The following is a 15,947-nucleotide window of genomic DNA, read 5'->3' as shown; positions in this document are numbered from 1 at the left end:
AAAATAACGATTGTCCCAAATAACAATTTTTTTCGACCTGACAAGCCTTCATTGACTTCTTAAAAAAAACATCATAATCACAACACTTAACTAATATTTTTCCAATATTTTATTTTTTGTATTGGAATTTTAAAGCGTAAAATATTTCTTTTCTTAGGTACCTACTCCTTATTCCAGTTTTTTTTTTTTTTTAACCTAATCTTCAACATTTCTTTTGTCCACTCACAGCAACTTGCAAACAAAATTCCTTAAATCTCGTTTCGCTCTGGAATTCAAACATTATTTTCTATCTATAAAACCTATACCTACTCTATCCAGTGACACTCTTGAAATGTCTTGATAGACTTGTAGCCAAACGGTATCTTCTTTTGCAATGATTTTTCAGTCTGGTGTAATTAGCTAGAAATGCTTTTATTACGAGAGTATCTAGTTGTTGCTAAAAACAAACTTTCCGTCACACTCAACTCTCTTATGCCATCCTCCATATCATAGAGTAATGATTGTCGTCTGTTTGTTTTGATGCTGTGCCCATAATTATAGAGCTTCATTTCTTCTTCTCTCTTGAATTGGTCACAAGTTACAAAACATCAACATTTTTCACATAATTGAAAAGATGTGTTTCGATTTTTCTGTCTGTATGTTTTTTTTTTTTTATGTATGTTGTCTCACATCAGGAACTTGAATTACAAAATACCCCAACAACTCATATACTATATTGAAGTTGAAGTTCAATGGCGCTATAAAAAAAACAAGACACTTTGTCTAGAATTCCTTAAGCTTGATGAACATGTCTCAAACTGAACTATCAATCTGGTATTTTTGATCTTTTTTGCCCAGAATAAAGTTGATGTCTAAAATATGTAGACTTTGAGAATGAGGATACGGACCTCAATTAAGCTGTCGGACTTTGAGGCTAACTTCACGCACGAAATTTAGTAATTTTCTCTAAATTTTTTTTTCGCACCACCAAATCAGCCACTGCTGGCCCAAAAACTCATCTCAAGCTCAATTTAAGACCGTCTTCCATGGTTTACTAAATAGTTTTATTTTTTTAGCACTTTATTTAGTACCTTTACCATTTGCGGCCTAAATTTTCTTCTTCGTCCCAAATCCATACATCAAATTCAGTTCAGTTTGACCGAGTTCCATTTCATGGTCAATCTCTCATCATCTCACTCGGAAGTCTTTACCGGAAAAATTTCACTTAGTCCGAGCAAAAAGTTGTTGGAAGATGAAGATGTTTTTTTTTTTTTTTTTTTTTTTTTGAAGATGACGAGAGAGCAATCCATCATAAGCCATTTGTTTTATGGGCTAGAAAATTACCATTCGTGTAGAGTTCTATTCTTTTTCTTCTTTTCTTTTAAAGTTTTTCAAGTTCTTTTGTTAATTAATTGCAGTTTTATGCATAATTTAAATTAAAAAAAAATCATGTGAAAGATGTGTCAAAAAAAAGTAGCAGCACCTGGCACGTTGCCGGTACGATGGCGCTGGCTGCGAGTAGACATGATTAAGAATCATATTTAATTAGAGAAGAAGCTCTTTCTTCTTTTGCGCTTAACATATTCACTAGAACCAACCATCACCAGTTCCCATCCATCATCTGGTGATTAGGAATTTTTCCGCGATGTAATTTAATTGTTACTCTGTGGTTTGGTGGAGTACAGTGGGGTGGGGTGTATGAAAAAGTTGATTACGAAATTTAGGAAAATTAAGACGTTTTAATAAGCTTTTTTCGAGTCACGCATGGAGTCTAAAAAATCATCTATTTTTGTTTAAATTTGTTCCAACACATGAGTAACCTTACCCCACTGTAAAATGAGAGACGACTGGGTTTGTCTAAGACATGACAGACATCAATCTCAGACAAGTATGATGATGATGTTTGATGATGAGAATGAGATCGTCTAGCTTTTTTTTTGCTCTGATTGCCTCATACTCATGATTAATTAATTATGCAATCTTATTAATTGAGTTACATATGTCACATAGACCTAACTAATGATGTTTTTTTTTTCATTCTTTTCTTATAGAGACTTCAAAATGATGTTCCAACATAAACAACTTGTATTTATGATGCTAATATTGATTGTTAGTTCAGCGACAGCAGCGAAAAAAATGCGTAGACCTGTTAAGCCGGCGAAAACATTTCCCCGAACTAATGTAACACCTTCGCCAGCTCCATTAATTGTCTCCACATCATCATCTACAGCAGCTCCAATTCCAGTAACAGATAATATTGCTGAAGAATCATATCAATCGATGTCTGTGGTTGCACCAAGTGGAGCAGCTATTGAGGGTGAATTACCAAAGCCATTGGCAGCTGCTATGAATGGAGATGTGTCAGAGTCAAAGAGTGAAAAACCAACTATTAGTCCAGTGGGTATGATTGAGGAGGAATGTGATCCGGATATGATTGGATTTGAAATTATTACAGGGTAAGTAAGAATTTGGGGTATGAGTTTAAATGAAATATTTATTTGTGGTAAGCGGTTGGAGTCATATATTGAACCTTAAGATGATATTTTGAAAAATATGAGCTGAGCAACTTTTCAAAAAGTATTATTTCAAATATTTGTACCTTTGAAGGCCAGAAAACATTCAATCAGTTTTATAGCACTTACGCAAAAGAGCAAACTAGTCTTAGTGAGAAACTGTAAGTTATTGTTATTTTAAGTTAGATTATTTACCCCATACAAGATTAAAAAAATGGGTGGATGATTTGTCCAGGCAAGACCTGGAACTTGCTGACTCACCTTCAAAAAAAGTTATACACTAAACAAGGAGAATGTTCTTCAGTTTACCTAAGAAACTGAATTATCCTCAGAACCAAGTCCAAAAAATTTATAATAATTGATCTGCTGATTTGCTTATATTTTTTAAACTGTAGGTCGTTGAGAGTTGATTTTTTTTAATCGGTCTTCAAAACCCACTCGAAGAAAAAAAGACGAGTGCCTTACCATTGCTATCTCACTGCTGGAAATGAGTATGATAAACTGCAACCAAAGCTAAAGTGTGACTTTAATTTAAAACATTTAATTTTTTGTCGGATATCCTCTTACTTTAAGGTGGTGAAATTTAATGTGCGTATCATCTTTAAGGTGCCTTTTTTTTTCTACGTTATTTTTCATGATTAAATTTGCATATTATTTAGCATTTTCTTAGCCCCTAGAGAATCCTTGAGTTTGTGGAACAGGAAGAAAATAAAAATCAAATTGCATCAAGAAAACAAATAATACAGGAATACAATTTTTAGCAAATAATCATTTTTAGCAAAAAAACATAACCGACTTCCATGGATCAAAACTGGGTTTTATGGTTTTTAAAATAGTTCCTATGGCTAAAAGTGAACGAAATTGAAATGGGACCACACTGCAGCCACCAGCTTTCCAATACAAGAATTATCAAAATTGGTTCAGTCAGTCCAAACATTAAAAAAAAAAAAAAAAATACAGACGAATTGAATACCTCCTCCTTTTTGGAAGTCGGTAAAAATAGTGGTTCAATTGTACATTTTCCTCGCAATAAAAACTCTCTGAGTCATTAAAAATCAGTTGATTATTTAGCATTTTTCTTTCGAATCGAATGAAAACATTTTAAATATACATATATAATATATATTTGAAAATTTTTCCTGATCCTGGATCGGTATAACCGGCTCCTTAGTTCGCTTACCAGTGCAAATTTTATCAAAGTGAACTTCAACTCTTTCTGATGCGTGTATGTGAATAAAATACCAACAAATGTAAATGCGAAAAGATTTAAAATGGTTAAGAAATATTCCTAAAATCAAAGTGTGTTAGTGTCAAAATTTGGAAGTATTCATCCAAAACAAAAAAACGATAGTGCTTTCGCCATTCGTGCATCCATCTCTAAACAATAAATTGTTAGCGATTGTCAAAAATGTTAGTTCTGGATAAAAAGCGCAATCATTTCCGAATTTGATACCAAGTAAACAAGGGAATTGCAATTAGATTTTATATTTTTCGATTTTATATACCTAACTAATATTGGTATAAAACTTCATATAAAAAAAGCAAGTTTTAAATGGTTGTAGTGCCGTAAAAAAATATTTTCCAAAACTTGACTCTGTGTCACAAAGGCCAATTTTTAATAATATATTTTTCCAATATATTCACAAAATCTGGATTTAGGCCCAATTTATTGACTCTCCATTAAACTTAAATCGCCATTAAAAAAAGGAATTTTAAAATTAAAAACCAATTTCGTTTAATTCAGTCTCTTTAAGGATTTTTTTGAAGTTTGGCATCATTAACTAATTGAGCATTAAATTTAAAAGTCGTTTTAGTTAAAACACCAAATTCGACCTTTAAGAGGGATTTTTAGAGCAAATGGAGGTTTTAAACAGAATTTCTATTTATTCACTCTCCATTAGTGTCAAATGTCATTTCGTTTATTTTTTTTATTTGAATTATTATTTTATTTGAAAAATGTCAAATGAGCTAAAGAATTATTAAAAAAACATCACAATTATGAAAAAAGTCCAGACTAGAATTTTTTGTAGGTATACACACATGCATTTGTACCATAAAAAAGAACAAAATTCAAAGAAATTAATGCATTTCTTGTCTACTTCGCACAGATAATACTAGATCTACTAGATTATATTCTCCACTTTAAAACTAATCATTTTTGAGATGCTGCATAATACATACATAACATACATAACATTGCAATTAAAGCCATGAGAAGAAGAGATATAAAGCTTACTTCTAAACCAATGACACGAGATGAATGCCGATAACACTTAAATTTAAGTTGTTATTTGACACCGATGGAAAAAATTAAAAATTTCACTTAACTCCTTCTTCTTCTCATGGTTTCAATTGTAGGTTTTAGCATTCTTTGGTTACCACTATTATATCGTAAATCTCTTGCATTTTCTGGCGTTTTCAGCTGCATAATACTTACGGGTCATAGTTTTTTGGTTTTTCTTCCAATTCAAATCTATTTGATTTGACAAAATTGTAGCTTTTGACAGATTATTTTTCAAACAAAATAAAAAATCTCTAGGATATTTTTAACAGAGTTTTAAATTTAAAGTTTCCATTAAAAGTAAGGACTTTAACTAAAGAAGAGTGAATTAAATGAATTTTTAATGATGTATACTTAAAGGCGACAATAGTTTAACGAGGCCGTTAACTAAAGCGATAAATTTCAAAATTTAATGGAGGCTCAATAAATTGGCCCTTAGAGGCAAAAAATCTGTTTTGAACTTTAGATAATTTCAAACATGCTAACGTCGGTCGGCGTCTTCAATTTTTAATTGATTTTAGTATTTGTACCTATTAGATACTTTCAACGATGTTTAAAAAATGTGATTTAATAAAAAGTCTACATTGAGAGAAAAAAAAATTAAAAAAATCAATGTAGCTATTCTAAATAGTTAAAAATAGTTATTTGTGACTTTGAAGTATTCTTCAAATTTACTATTTTTTTTTTCTAAGCGTTTTTTATAAAAAGCGATTAAGTAATGGCAATATTAAAATTTAAAAAAATTAAAAAAAAAACAAATTTTTAGATTTTTAAAAAATATTTCAATTTTTTTTTTTTGAAAAATCAATTTTTCGAAAACTTTTCAGTGAAATATTTTGAAATTTCGGTTTTAAATGTTAATTAATTAATCCGTTAATTAATGGAATACCAATTTTTTATTTTCTAAAAATTAGTTTTCATACAAGAAATTAGATGGGAAACTTCGTTTTTTGATTCCATGTATAATATTTATTTATATTTTATAACTTAGTCATTGTATAAGGTTAGGCCCCTTCTGTGCCAACAAAATTTTATATCAACCAATGTATCTTAGAAATAAGTTAATTTTAAGTCAATGGTAAATAACAAGTTATACTTCGTTTTTTGATTAATGTTTTAAAACGGTGTTTCATCAATTATAAAAACAGATTTTATTTATTTTTTTAACATTATCAAAAAGGTTTTAATATTATTAAAATAATATTAATATAATCTAGTTATAATTTTCCCTAATTTTTTTTTTTTTCATAAAAAGCTTCAAAATAAGAGCTACCTTCACCATGAGTACGTGCGACCTAGTCGTGATTTTATTTTAACTAACATAACTAGATGACATTTTCTCGATGTGTCCATTTCGCAACTCCACGCACGCTTGACAAAAAAATCTTTAAATTTCAATCCTTTTTTGTATCTCGAACAGGACTTTGCCTAAGCTTTCAAATTTCCAGTACCGAAATAATGATAATTTTTACCGAATTATTGGCAATACCCACAAATTTCTTTTTGGTCGTGAATGTCTTAATTTTTAATTTAGTTATTTGTATTTTTTGATAAAGCATAAAAGTTTAACCCCCAACCTTTCTAGAATTTTTTTTTTTTGGAAATAATTTTCCAAATTTCCCATAATCCATCGAATACCTAAACCAAAACTCACATTCTTTCATATTGTCATTGAAATATTTGACAACCATTAATATTTATTAAAAAACAACAACTTAAATCTAACTAATTAAGTTAAGCCATACACTTTTAGAACTCATAATTTAGTTCTTCTTTAACATTTTTTATATTCAAATAAAAAACTATGCATACCTCGAAGTCCATTGTCAGTTTATCTAAATCAATAACCATAATTGACCAGAGAAATTTCAAACAATACCCTCATAATTATTTCAAAGTTAAGCCCACCTATCAAAAAAAACCTATTAATCAATAAATTCACACTGTTTACTGTTATTTGTATCGATACAACACAGCCACACTTCAACAATAAATTCTTAAAGAAGACAAAAAAGATTTCAGATAACAAAACAAAAAAAAAATAAAAAGTGAAACCAAATCCATAAAAATAACATTTTTTTCTAACCTCCTCTCATTAGCTTCTATTCAAATCTAGTCTTAAAGCTTACAACTTTATCTGCCAATACTTTTAGTTTTTATTTATTTAATTTTTTCATTCGACACTAGAAAACAAGTCTACGCACTCTTAGAAATTAGCATAACCAATCCATTGAAATTACCTATAAAAATCCCACCTCATAACTTTCCCCCAAGCTGGCGTGCATTTTTTTAAAATAAAAAACTTCTACACAAATTCTTGAAAAGATAAAAATGTCATCTTAATTGCTCTGACTATTCTATACCAGAACCACCGCCAGAAAGCGAGAGTATATTCAAAAATATTTACATATTTATATTCTCACATTCCTCCTCAGGTATGTTTTGTCGGCGCCATCCAAACTACTCGACACCATGCCCGGAATTCTTATGCTAACCGATTGCTTGGAGGCGTGCCAACTCAATGAATCATGCTCGGCTGTCAACTACGAAACGGGACTATGTGTTCTATTCAAGTCCAATGCCGATAAGTTGCCTGGTAAGTTCCTCTCCACGCACATTCTAGGACTCTCCACACGCATCACTTTCATCCGAAAAAAAAAACGTGTTAAATGTACAAACCTCTTTTCCTTTCGCAGGTTCCCTGTCCCGTTCGCAATTCCCTGTTTTCACAATTTACGCACAAAAATCCTGCCTGGGAGTGCGTCCATGCTCGAAGGCATGGTGCATTGACAGAGTGCAAAGTCATCGTTTGGTTGATCATATCAAATCCAGTCATACGGTTTATTCAAGACGCGATTGCCTTGAGTTGTGTTTGGGTGAAACTGAATTTACTTGCAGGTTAGTAAAGTTTAGAAGTGGGTTTTGTAAATCACTTTCCTTTTAACTATATGGAAACTGTGTGGTATTTTAGGTCAGCAAACTACTACCATCATTCAGGACTTTGCGAGATGTCCGACATGGATCGTATTACCTTAACTGGGTCTTCACATTTCGAACCCTATGAGGGATCAGACTATTTGGAGAACAACTGTGCCGAGGAACCTAGCAAACTTTGTGAGTTCAAGAGGATTTCAGGAAAGATTTTGAAGACAGTTGACTCCGTCTACCAGGACATCAATAGCATTGAAGAATGTCGAGACCTCTGCTTGAACTCTCCATACAGGTTTGTAGAAAAAAATTAAGACCCATAATTTTACCCATAACCTGACCAATTTTTAGATGCCACTCATATGACTTCAATGATACCGGAGATATGGTCTGTCGCCTCAGTCATCACAGTCGTGCCACCCTAACCGATGTCTTAGACCCCTACCTTGATGTCCCAGAAGCAGCAACTTACGAACTCTCATCCTGCTACAATGTCTCCATCGAATGCAAAGCTGGCGAAATGATCACAAAAATTCGCACCTCAAAACTTTTCAATGGCAAGGTCTATGCTAAGGGCTCACCAAAATCTTGCTCCTTCAATGTGAACAACTCCCTCGAATTCGACTTCCGAATGGGTTACAACGATCTCGAGTGCAATGTACGCCAAAGTGCTTACGGCCGTTATATGAACGACATTGTTATCCAACACCACGACAAGATCGTCACCTCCTCCGATTTGGGTCTAGCTGTCTCGTGCCAATATGACTTGACCAACAAGACGGTCTCAAATGATGTTGACCTCGGGGTCACTGGCGAAATTGAATCTTCTCTCAGCGAAGAAATCATCATCGAATCACCGAATGTTATCATGAAGATCACTTCACGTGATGGTAGCGATATGAAAAGGATTGCCGAAGTTGGTGACCCTCTTGCGTTACGTTTCGAAATTGTCGAACAAAACAGCCCCTATGAGATCTTCGTACGCGAATTGGTGGCAATGGACGGCACCGACAATGCCGAGATCACCCTGATCGATGCAAATGGCTGCCCAACGGATCATTATATTATGGGCGCCATTCAAAAGCATTCGGGCAATCGTAAGGTCTTACTATCACAGTTTGATGCTTTCAAGTTCCCTTCGTCGGAGGTGGTGCAGTTCCGTGCGCTGGTAACACCGTGTATTCCAAGGTGTGAGCCGGTTATTTGCGATAATGAGGACATTGCAAGTGGTGAATTGAAATCGTTGGTATCGTTTGGACGCAGGAGGAGGTCCGTTAATGCCACAGGTAAGGAATTGTTCGACTTTTTGTTGTTGTGATGGTTGATGATGATGATGATGATTTTTTGAGAAGATTATTATATTCATGGGCGATGTATTGCTTTCTATATCTTCTATAGAATTCACAACAAGCCGCCGATCGAAACGTGATGTCAGCCATAAGCCGGCCGATGATAACATCCTGCTGGTGCAATCAATTCAAATTACGGACAAATTTGGATTCAATCAAGAGGACGACAATACATTCGGTGATGCCGATGCCAAGGAGAAGATCTATGCTGCTGTTGCTGGTGATGAGGTGTTTGGTTGTCTTAATGGCTATGGTAAGTTTGAGGGAAAAAGGGGGGGGGGGAGGTTTATTTTTGGTTTTTTTTGTTGAAAGAGTGGGTCGATCGGTCAGTTGAGTCGGGTGTGATTTGCGGTTGGTTTTGGGTTCATGACTTCTGGGTAATTCGTTTGCGGTGGACAACATAATATACCGCTTGAACTGGTTCTATGTTTCGTTCTTGGGTTTTTTTCATGGTAGGTGCGATGATTGAGCCAACATTCTGTGATGGCCTGATGAAGGTTAACCGTGTGGAACGAATTGAAATTACTGGTTCACGCGAATGCTCGTAATGAATCAATTTATTTTTAGTTTTTTTTTTCTTCTTCTTTCATCTATTCGTTGTTGGGGTCCAATAGGATGAACTATGAATTGCGGTATAGTTTTGCGAGTAAGTGTGAAATTTTGATAGTTATAGGGGAGAAAGAAGGGGATTTATTTCAATTTGCTTCTTCATTAAGAATGAGTTTGAATTGAAAAAAAAAATTGAACTAGTTTTGAAGTTATGCCCTTTTATAATGAGATCTTCAATTGGGATCTGAAAGATTTGAATTTAGGTAAAGGGCAAGTCATTATAAAAATATCACACTACAACTTGACAAATAATCCAAAAGTAGGTGAATATATATAATTCGTTATAGGAAAATGCTCACACATCTTCTAAAAAGTAATATGTAGCAGTCTTTCAACCTAAGGACTGGAGATTCTGAAACTGGAGTTGTCAAAATCAATTATTTCGATTTAAAAAATTGTTAGTTTTAAAATTAGTATACATATTATGTTATACAATTACAATATACATGGAAGGAGTGGTAGCAAAGACAACATCTATCTTTTTCTTTTAAACCAACAAGATGTTCATACAATTTTTGAGTTGGAAAAATTTTTTTAACTACAATTTATTTTGAAAATGGATATTGATTTGGTTGGAACCAATTTATTCACTCTCCATTATATTTAAAATCGCCATTAAAAATTTAAAATCAGTCAAAATTTACGGCGACTTTAAACTTAATGGAGAGAGAACTGGGCCTTAATTTGAAAATTTTTGAAAATGAAAATTTTCTGAAAAAAGTTTTGCAGTCAATTCATTTAAAAGATCTCTAAAAACTGAAGAATATTTATGAGAGTTTTGGAATTTTTTTTTTGTTTTTAAGATTCTTGTTCAAAAATCAAAAATATTAATTTAGCTTTTTTCATTTCCAAGTGCGTGCTAAAAGCATCTATCAGAAATTGATCTTTTTTCTAATAAGAGGAAGACCAAAAGTGCAAAAACTAAAGACTGTTAAAAAAGTTTATATGTTTTTAAGCTATTACTTCATACCCCTCTTACTTTTAGCCCGTTTTCCTCTAATTTGATTTTAATTTAATTTGAATTTAATATCTAGAAATCGTGTGTGTTAAAAATTATGGAAATTATGCAGACTGTATGACTAGCATTCTGAGACCTAAAGGATTCCCCAAAGAGAGCTTTTTCAAAACCCCCGCGTTGATTTTCATTCTTTTTGGTATAATTATTTAAGTGCGATAGATTTACTACCGAGATGAAGCGTTAGTGTAATTACAAAGAATTGTTTTTTTGAGCTCTCCCACCCGAGGAATAGCACGTAGCGAGAAAAAAAACTGCAAGGAAAAATATAAAAATTTGAACTCAGCACTAAAACGCTCTCTACGCGGCCAAAGGCCTTAAAAGTTACATTACTAAAAATAAATAAAAACACGCGTTCTGCGAAAACTAAAAGAACCACTTTAAAAATCGAATTTTATTTAAGTGTCAAAAGAAAACATTAGTTTTGTTGGATAGTGAGTTCAAAAACCATTTTGATCAGCTAAAAACTTTCAAAACATTTCTTTACAAGTTAAATTACATATATACCTATACTTTTAGATACTTTTACTGTTAAATTATGCATATGCTAATGCCATAGCTCTGCCACTTTTTCGCAACATGATTATTGTCAAAAGATTTATTTTTTGCTCTTAAAGCTGTGTCACATTTTTTCTAACATGTAGGTACTAGTATCTTGTTATTTTTGTCTCTTGCATTAAAATGTTCGTTCTAGAACCTTGTTGTCGAAAAATTGAAATTCTCATAGGTAATAGTATCAAAAATCAAAACTTCCGAATTTAGTGCAAGGAATAATGTTCCAAAAATTCACTTCCACCAGAATTTTATATACAACATTGAAGTCTTCGCAGAAGTCCATTAATTCTAGTTGCATGGGCAGTGGTCAGCCATACTATTTGTAAGTCTCAAAGTTTGTTGTAAAAAAACATCTCAAAAGATACTCTTTTTCCTCAAACTAATTTTATTTCCAAACTTGATCTGATCGCCGTAACATTCCTTCAGACTTATACAGCCTTTTCCGGCTTGGTGAGATTTCATTATTTAGAGTTTTGTTCAAATAATCTCTTGATGATAACATCAGAATTGTTATAATTTCCATTGAATCTTGTGCTTCACCTTGCAAAGCTTTGAGACTGTTTTCCAATTTTAACTAGTTTTGAACTTGAAGGAAGTTTTCAAATGTCTTTCTTGAATGTAAATTTTAAATGAACTTCTGGTTGACACAAATGGAAAATCATATAATTACCTTTTTATGAAGGCTGCAATACATTTAATACTGTTTCCTGCTATTTTCTTTAAAAAAAAAGAAAATGGTTGGTGTCTTTCAGAATCTTAAAACACATCCATCAAGTCACAATTTAAGGCTTTTGTCAATTTTGTTCATCAAATGTTCATCAATCTACCAAAATAATGTCATCCTTCAACTTACTTGCCCATAATTAGAATTTTACTTTCTTTAAAAAACATAATAATTTCTTTTTATCACCTCTAATCGAACGTGCGCACACGGCATAGTCTATTATCAAAGTTCCCATCGTTTCAATTATGTACTTTCTTCAAAGACTAAAACTTTTAATAACTCTATTGAGAATCTCAAAAAGCAACCACTAGACAATTTTGTATTTTTAATGACATATCACATGAAAAAGCCTTAAATAGCATTTAAATGTCACTCCATCTAAGAACCAGTACCTACTTAACCTACGACCGGGGGCATTAAAGTTGACTATACAGCGCAAGAGAGTCATTTCAGCGCACATGACAAAGAGGCCATAAACGTGTCAACGTTTCCGTTTTTGGTAATAAAGTATTCATACCGCCGCCATCGTAGCGTGTGTGACCATAGAGATGAGCTTTATATAAACCGAAACGACTTTCTCTGCTATTGAAGCTTGCAGCTATGTAGGTTTTGACCAAGTTCGCGCAGTTCAAGGGCGTCCCACTTATCCGCATTGTCGTATACAATAATTTGATACAAGTTTTATTATAATACTTTCACCGAAATAAATAATCTTTTTTTTTTATTAATAACTTTTTATTTTCAATCTTTCAGGACTTATCATTGCCTCAGCTATGTTCTTGCTGGCTCAACTAACAGTCATTGCAATTTGGAAAAAGGTCCAAAAGCGAAACAAAAAGGAAACCTATCTTTATAACCATCATCAAGCCCATCCAAACACACCATCGAACTTTGCACCCAACATGGTTTACGGTCAGCCCTGTGGAAGTCCCAGTGACACATTAGGAAAACTTTACGACAGCGGTATGTCAGGACGATATGGTCAGCAGTTTTGAGTCATAAATCTCCAAAACCCCCGAAGCCTCTTAAAATTAATAAAAAAGAAAGGTGGATAACTAGAAATTAAAAGAAACTGCTGAAAAACCAGCTTCTGCTGATGCATTAGATTTTTTTTTTAGAGTTTAAAAAGCAACTTAAGACTTTTTTTTTTAATTTCTATTTATTTAAATTAATTTTAGTTAAATTTTTAAATTAAAAAAATTAATTTAATAATTTTAATTCTATTTATTTTCCCTTCACTCTCGTTGAGTTTAATCAGTTTCATGCTATGCCCGATTTTAATAAACAAATAAATCAAGACCGGAACCTTCATTAACAGAAAACAAAAAGTTTTAGATTTTATACCTCATTCTAAACAACATAAAATTCTAAAACTTAAACAAAAAATAAATTTAAACAAATATACTCTAATTTATAAGTTTAATATTTATTAAAAAAAAAAAAATAATAATAAACTTTGTTAAAATCGGGCATTGATGATGATTTTAAATTATAAACTTTTAAGTTTAATTTTTAAGAAGCATTTTATTTTTTAAGTTTTTTTTTTTTTTTTAATTTTTACTGTTAAACAACTTGAGCGTAATGATGCTTCACTTATCTGTAAATAAGTAGTATCCAATTTTCTAGATTTATAAGTTATTTTTATCTTCAATTCTTCCTTAATTTTAAATCTTTTAATCTATTTATCTTTAAAATTAATATTTATTTTATTTGAAAAGCATTATATGAGTTGGAGTTGTTTTTGGACAATTCTTACAATAAGGAAGACTTTTGTATCAAAATGTCTCCAGAAATGTCCAAAAATAAATCCGAAAAAAAATGTGAATTCGAAAACAATTCTTTTTTTTTACTAAAAACAAATCCTTAATTTTAAATTACTTTTCTTTTTATTTTAAGTATATGAAATTTCGACCAATTAAGGTGCTAACTTAGTTTTTATTTAAAAAATTAATAAAAAATCAAAACAGTTTTATTTTATAGTGAAAAAAGATGGAAGAATAAAATAAAATGTACTGACTTAGTGAATAATAATAAAAAAAAAGGTGTTTTATTTAAAATAAAAAATTAGTTCTTTTTTCATACTATTTAATATATTTGTTTTAATAAAACATACTTGCTTTAATAAACTAAAAAAAAAAGCATGTCCCGACTAAACCACCAGTCTTAGAAAGATGGTTTACACTTTTTTGAAAACGATGTTTAATGTAGTCAAGAACTTCATCAAACATTTTTACTTTAAGGCTACATTTAAATAAAATGCACGACTGGGTCTCACGAACTTGCTCTTGTAGTTCACAGTATCTTTATCTTAAATATCTATTGGAAATTAAAGTTTTTTTTTAGTGTCGAGAAAAAAAAATAAAAAAAAAAATCGAAAGTTTAAAAAATAAATTAAATTTTTATTTTCAAAAATGTTTTTAAAAACATTTTTTTTATATTTAGTTATATACTTCAAAATGATGTCTGTAAACTTTTAATAAAATTGACTTATACTTTGATGAAATATATGAACTTAAAAATTATGTCAATTTCGCATTTTTTGAGAAAAACTAAAAACGCAGTTTTGTTAGAATCAAATAAAAAATTTAATCAAAATCGTTAGAGCCGTTTTCGAGAAAATTGAAATACCTCGAAAACGTTATATGGGAGCTATGCGTCAAAAAAAAGATATTAAAAAAAAAAAAACCGGTCTAGGGAATAACGTAAAAAGCATCTGTACCAAGTTTCAAGCAAATCCATCCACCCGTTTAGGCCCCAGCTCGATGTACAGATGGCCGCACAGACGCACAGACCGACGGACGGCACGACGAAAACCACTTTTTTTATCTTCTCCATCATCGTAATGTTGGTTTTTATTAAAATCTCAAATTTTTTTTCTACACGAAACCAATACTTGCCCTATAGAGCCTTATAAGTCAACATAATGCATATTTCAGAAAAGCTTAAAACCTCTTATTGCGTAAAAATAAAATTCTGAATAGGAAATTGATTCTCAAAAAAAAAACCATAAATAACGAACGCCCTAATATAGATACAGTATATGGAAGACCAAAAAAATCAATGATTCGTACACTTGAAAAAATATTTTGGAGTTTTTAAGGTGATTTAGTTTAAAATCGACTTAAGCTTCTTAACAGGAATGTTATACAGGGTGTCCCACAGTCACCGCCCCAAATGAAAACCATGGATTCCTGAGGTCATTTTAAGTCGAAAAACTTAAGAGGTAATTTTCTCGTTTTCGTCCCGTTTTCGAGTTACCACGGTTTTTATGATTTTTGCTCTCTTGTCCTTTAACTGGCCTTATCTTTGCCAAACTACGTTTGATTTGAAAGATTTTTTTTACAACCAATCAAGAATTTACTACAGTTTAAGTTTGTCTCAAAACTTTTTTTCTGCGGACAACCGTTTCTCCACAATTTTGCATCAAACACAATTTTTTCGTTTTTTTAAGTCGTTTTTTACACTTTCATATCATTTAAGTCAAAAAAACACGTTAATGAGTATTACTTTTTTGTGCTTTTTATTAAAGCCCAGTTTATTTTCATAAAAAACAAGTTTTATTTCATAAAAAAGGCTACTGAAAGTAATTAAAAAAAAAATAAACAAACTGAGTGAATTAAAAAAAAAATAATTTTGAAATAAAAAACTAATTTAAATGAATTAAAAACTTTTTCTGAGCTATTGTGGTTAAGAAAAGAACAAATAGATAAAGCTCAGAAAAAGTTTTTAATTCATTTAAATTAATTTTTTAATTAAAAATTATTTTTTTTTTTAATCCACTCAGTTTGTTTATTTTTTTAAAATTATTTTCAGTAGCCTTTTTTATGAAATAAAACTTATTTTCTTTATGAAAATAAACTGGGCTTTAATAAAAAGCACAAAAAATTAATACTCATTAACGTGTTTTTTTGACTAAAATGATATGAAAGTGTAAAAACAACTTAAAAAACGAAGAAAATTGTGTTTGATGCAAAATTGTGGCGAAACGGTTGTC

At 31.3% G+C, this 15,947-nt stretch overlaps 1 protein-coding gene across 2 annotated transcripts in view; it reads left to right on the top strand.

Annotated features, from left to right (window-relative positions):
* Positions 1-13,381, top strand: part of LOC129914815 (uncharacterized) — a 61,611-nt gene extending 48,230 nt beyond the window's left edge. For both annotated transcript variants that reach the window (XM_055994222.1, XM_055994223.1), the window contains exons 3-9: positions 2,031-2,435; positions 7,209-7,369; positions 7,470-7,671; positions 7,745-7,996; positions 8,053-8,987; positions 9,100-9,303; positions 12,707-13,381. In XM_055994222.1, the coding sequence (XP_055850197.1) occupies positions 2,041-2,435; positions 7,209-7,369; positions 7,470-7,671; positions 7,745-7,996; positions 8,053-8,987; positions 9,100-9,303; positions 12,707-12,948 (2,391 nt within the window). In that variant the 5' untranslated portion in view covers positions 2,031-2,040 and the 3' untranslated portion in view covers positions 12,949-13,381. The remainder of the gene's footprint in view (positions 1-2,030; positions 2,436-7,208; positions 7,370-7,469; positions 7,672-7,744; positions 7,997-8,052; positions 8,988-9,099; positions 9,304-12,706) is intronic.
* Positions 13,382-15,947: the final 2,566 nt, after the last annotated feature.

The sequence above is a fragment of the Episyrphus balteatus genome, chromosome 3, assembly GCF_945859705.1.
Source record: "Episyrphus balteatus chromosome 3, idEpiBalt1.1, whole genome shotgun sequence".
NCBI lineage: Eukaryota > Metazoa > Arthropoda > Insecta > Diptera > Syrphidae > Episyrphus > Episyrphus balteatus.
This window is presented reverse-complemented; position numbering and strand designations above follow the sequence as displayed.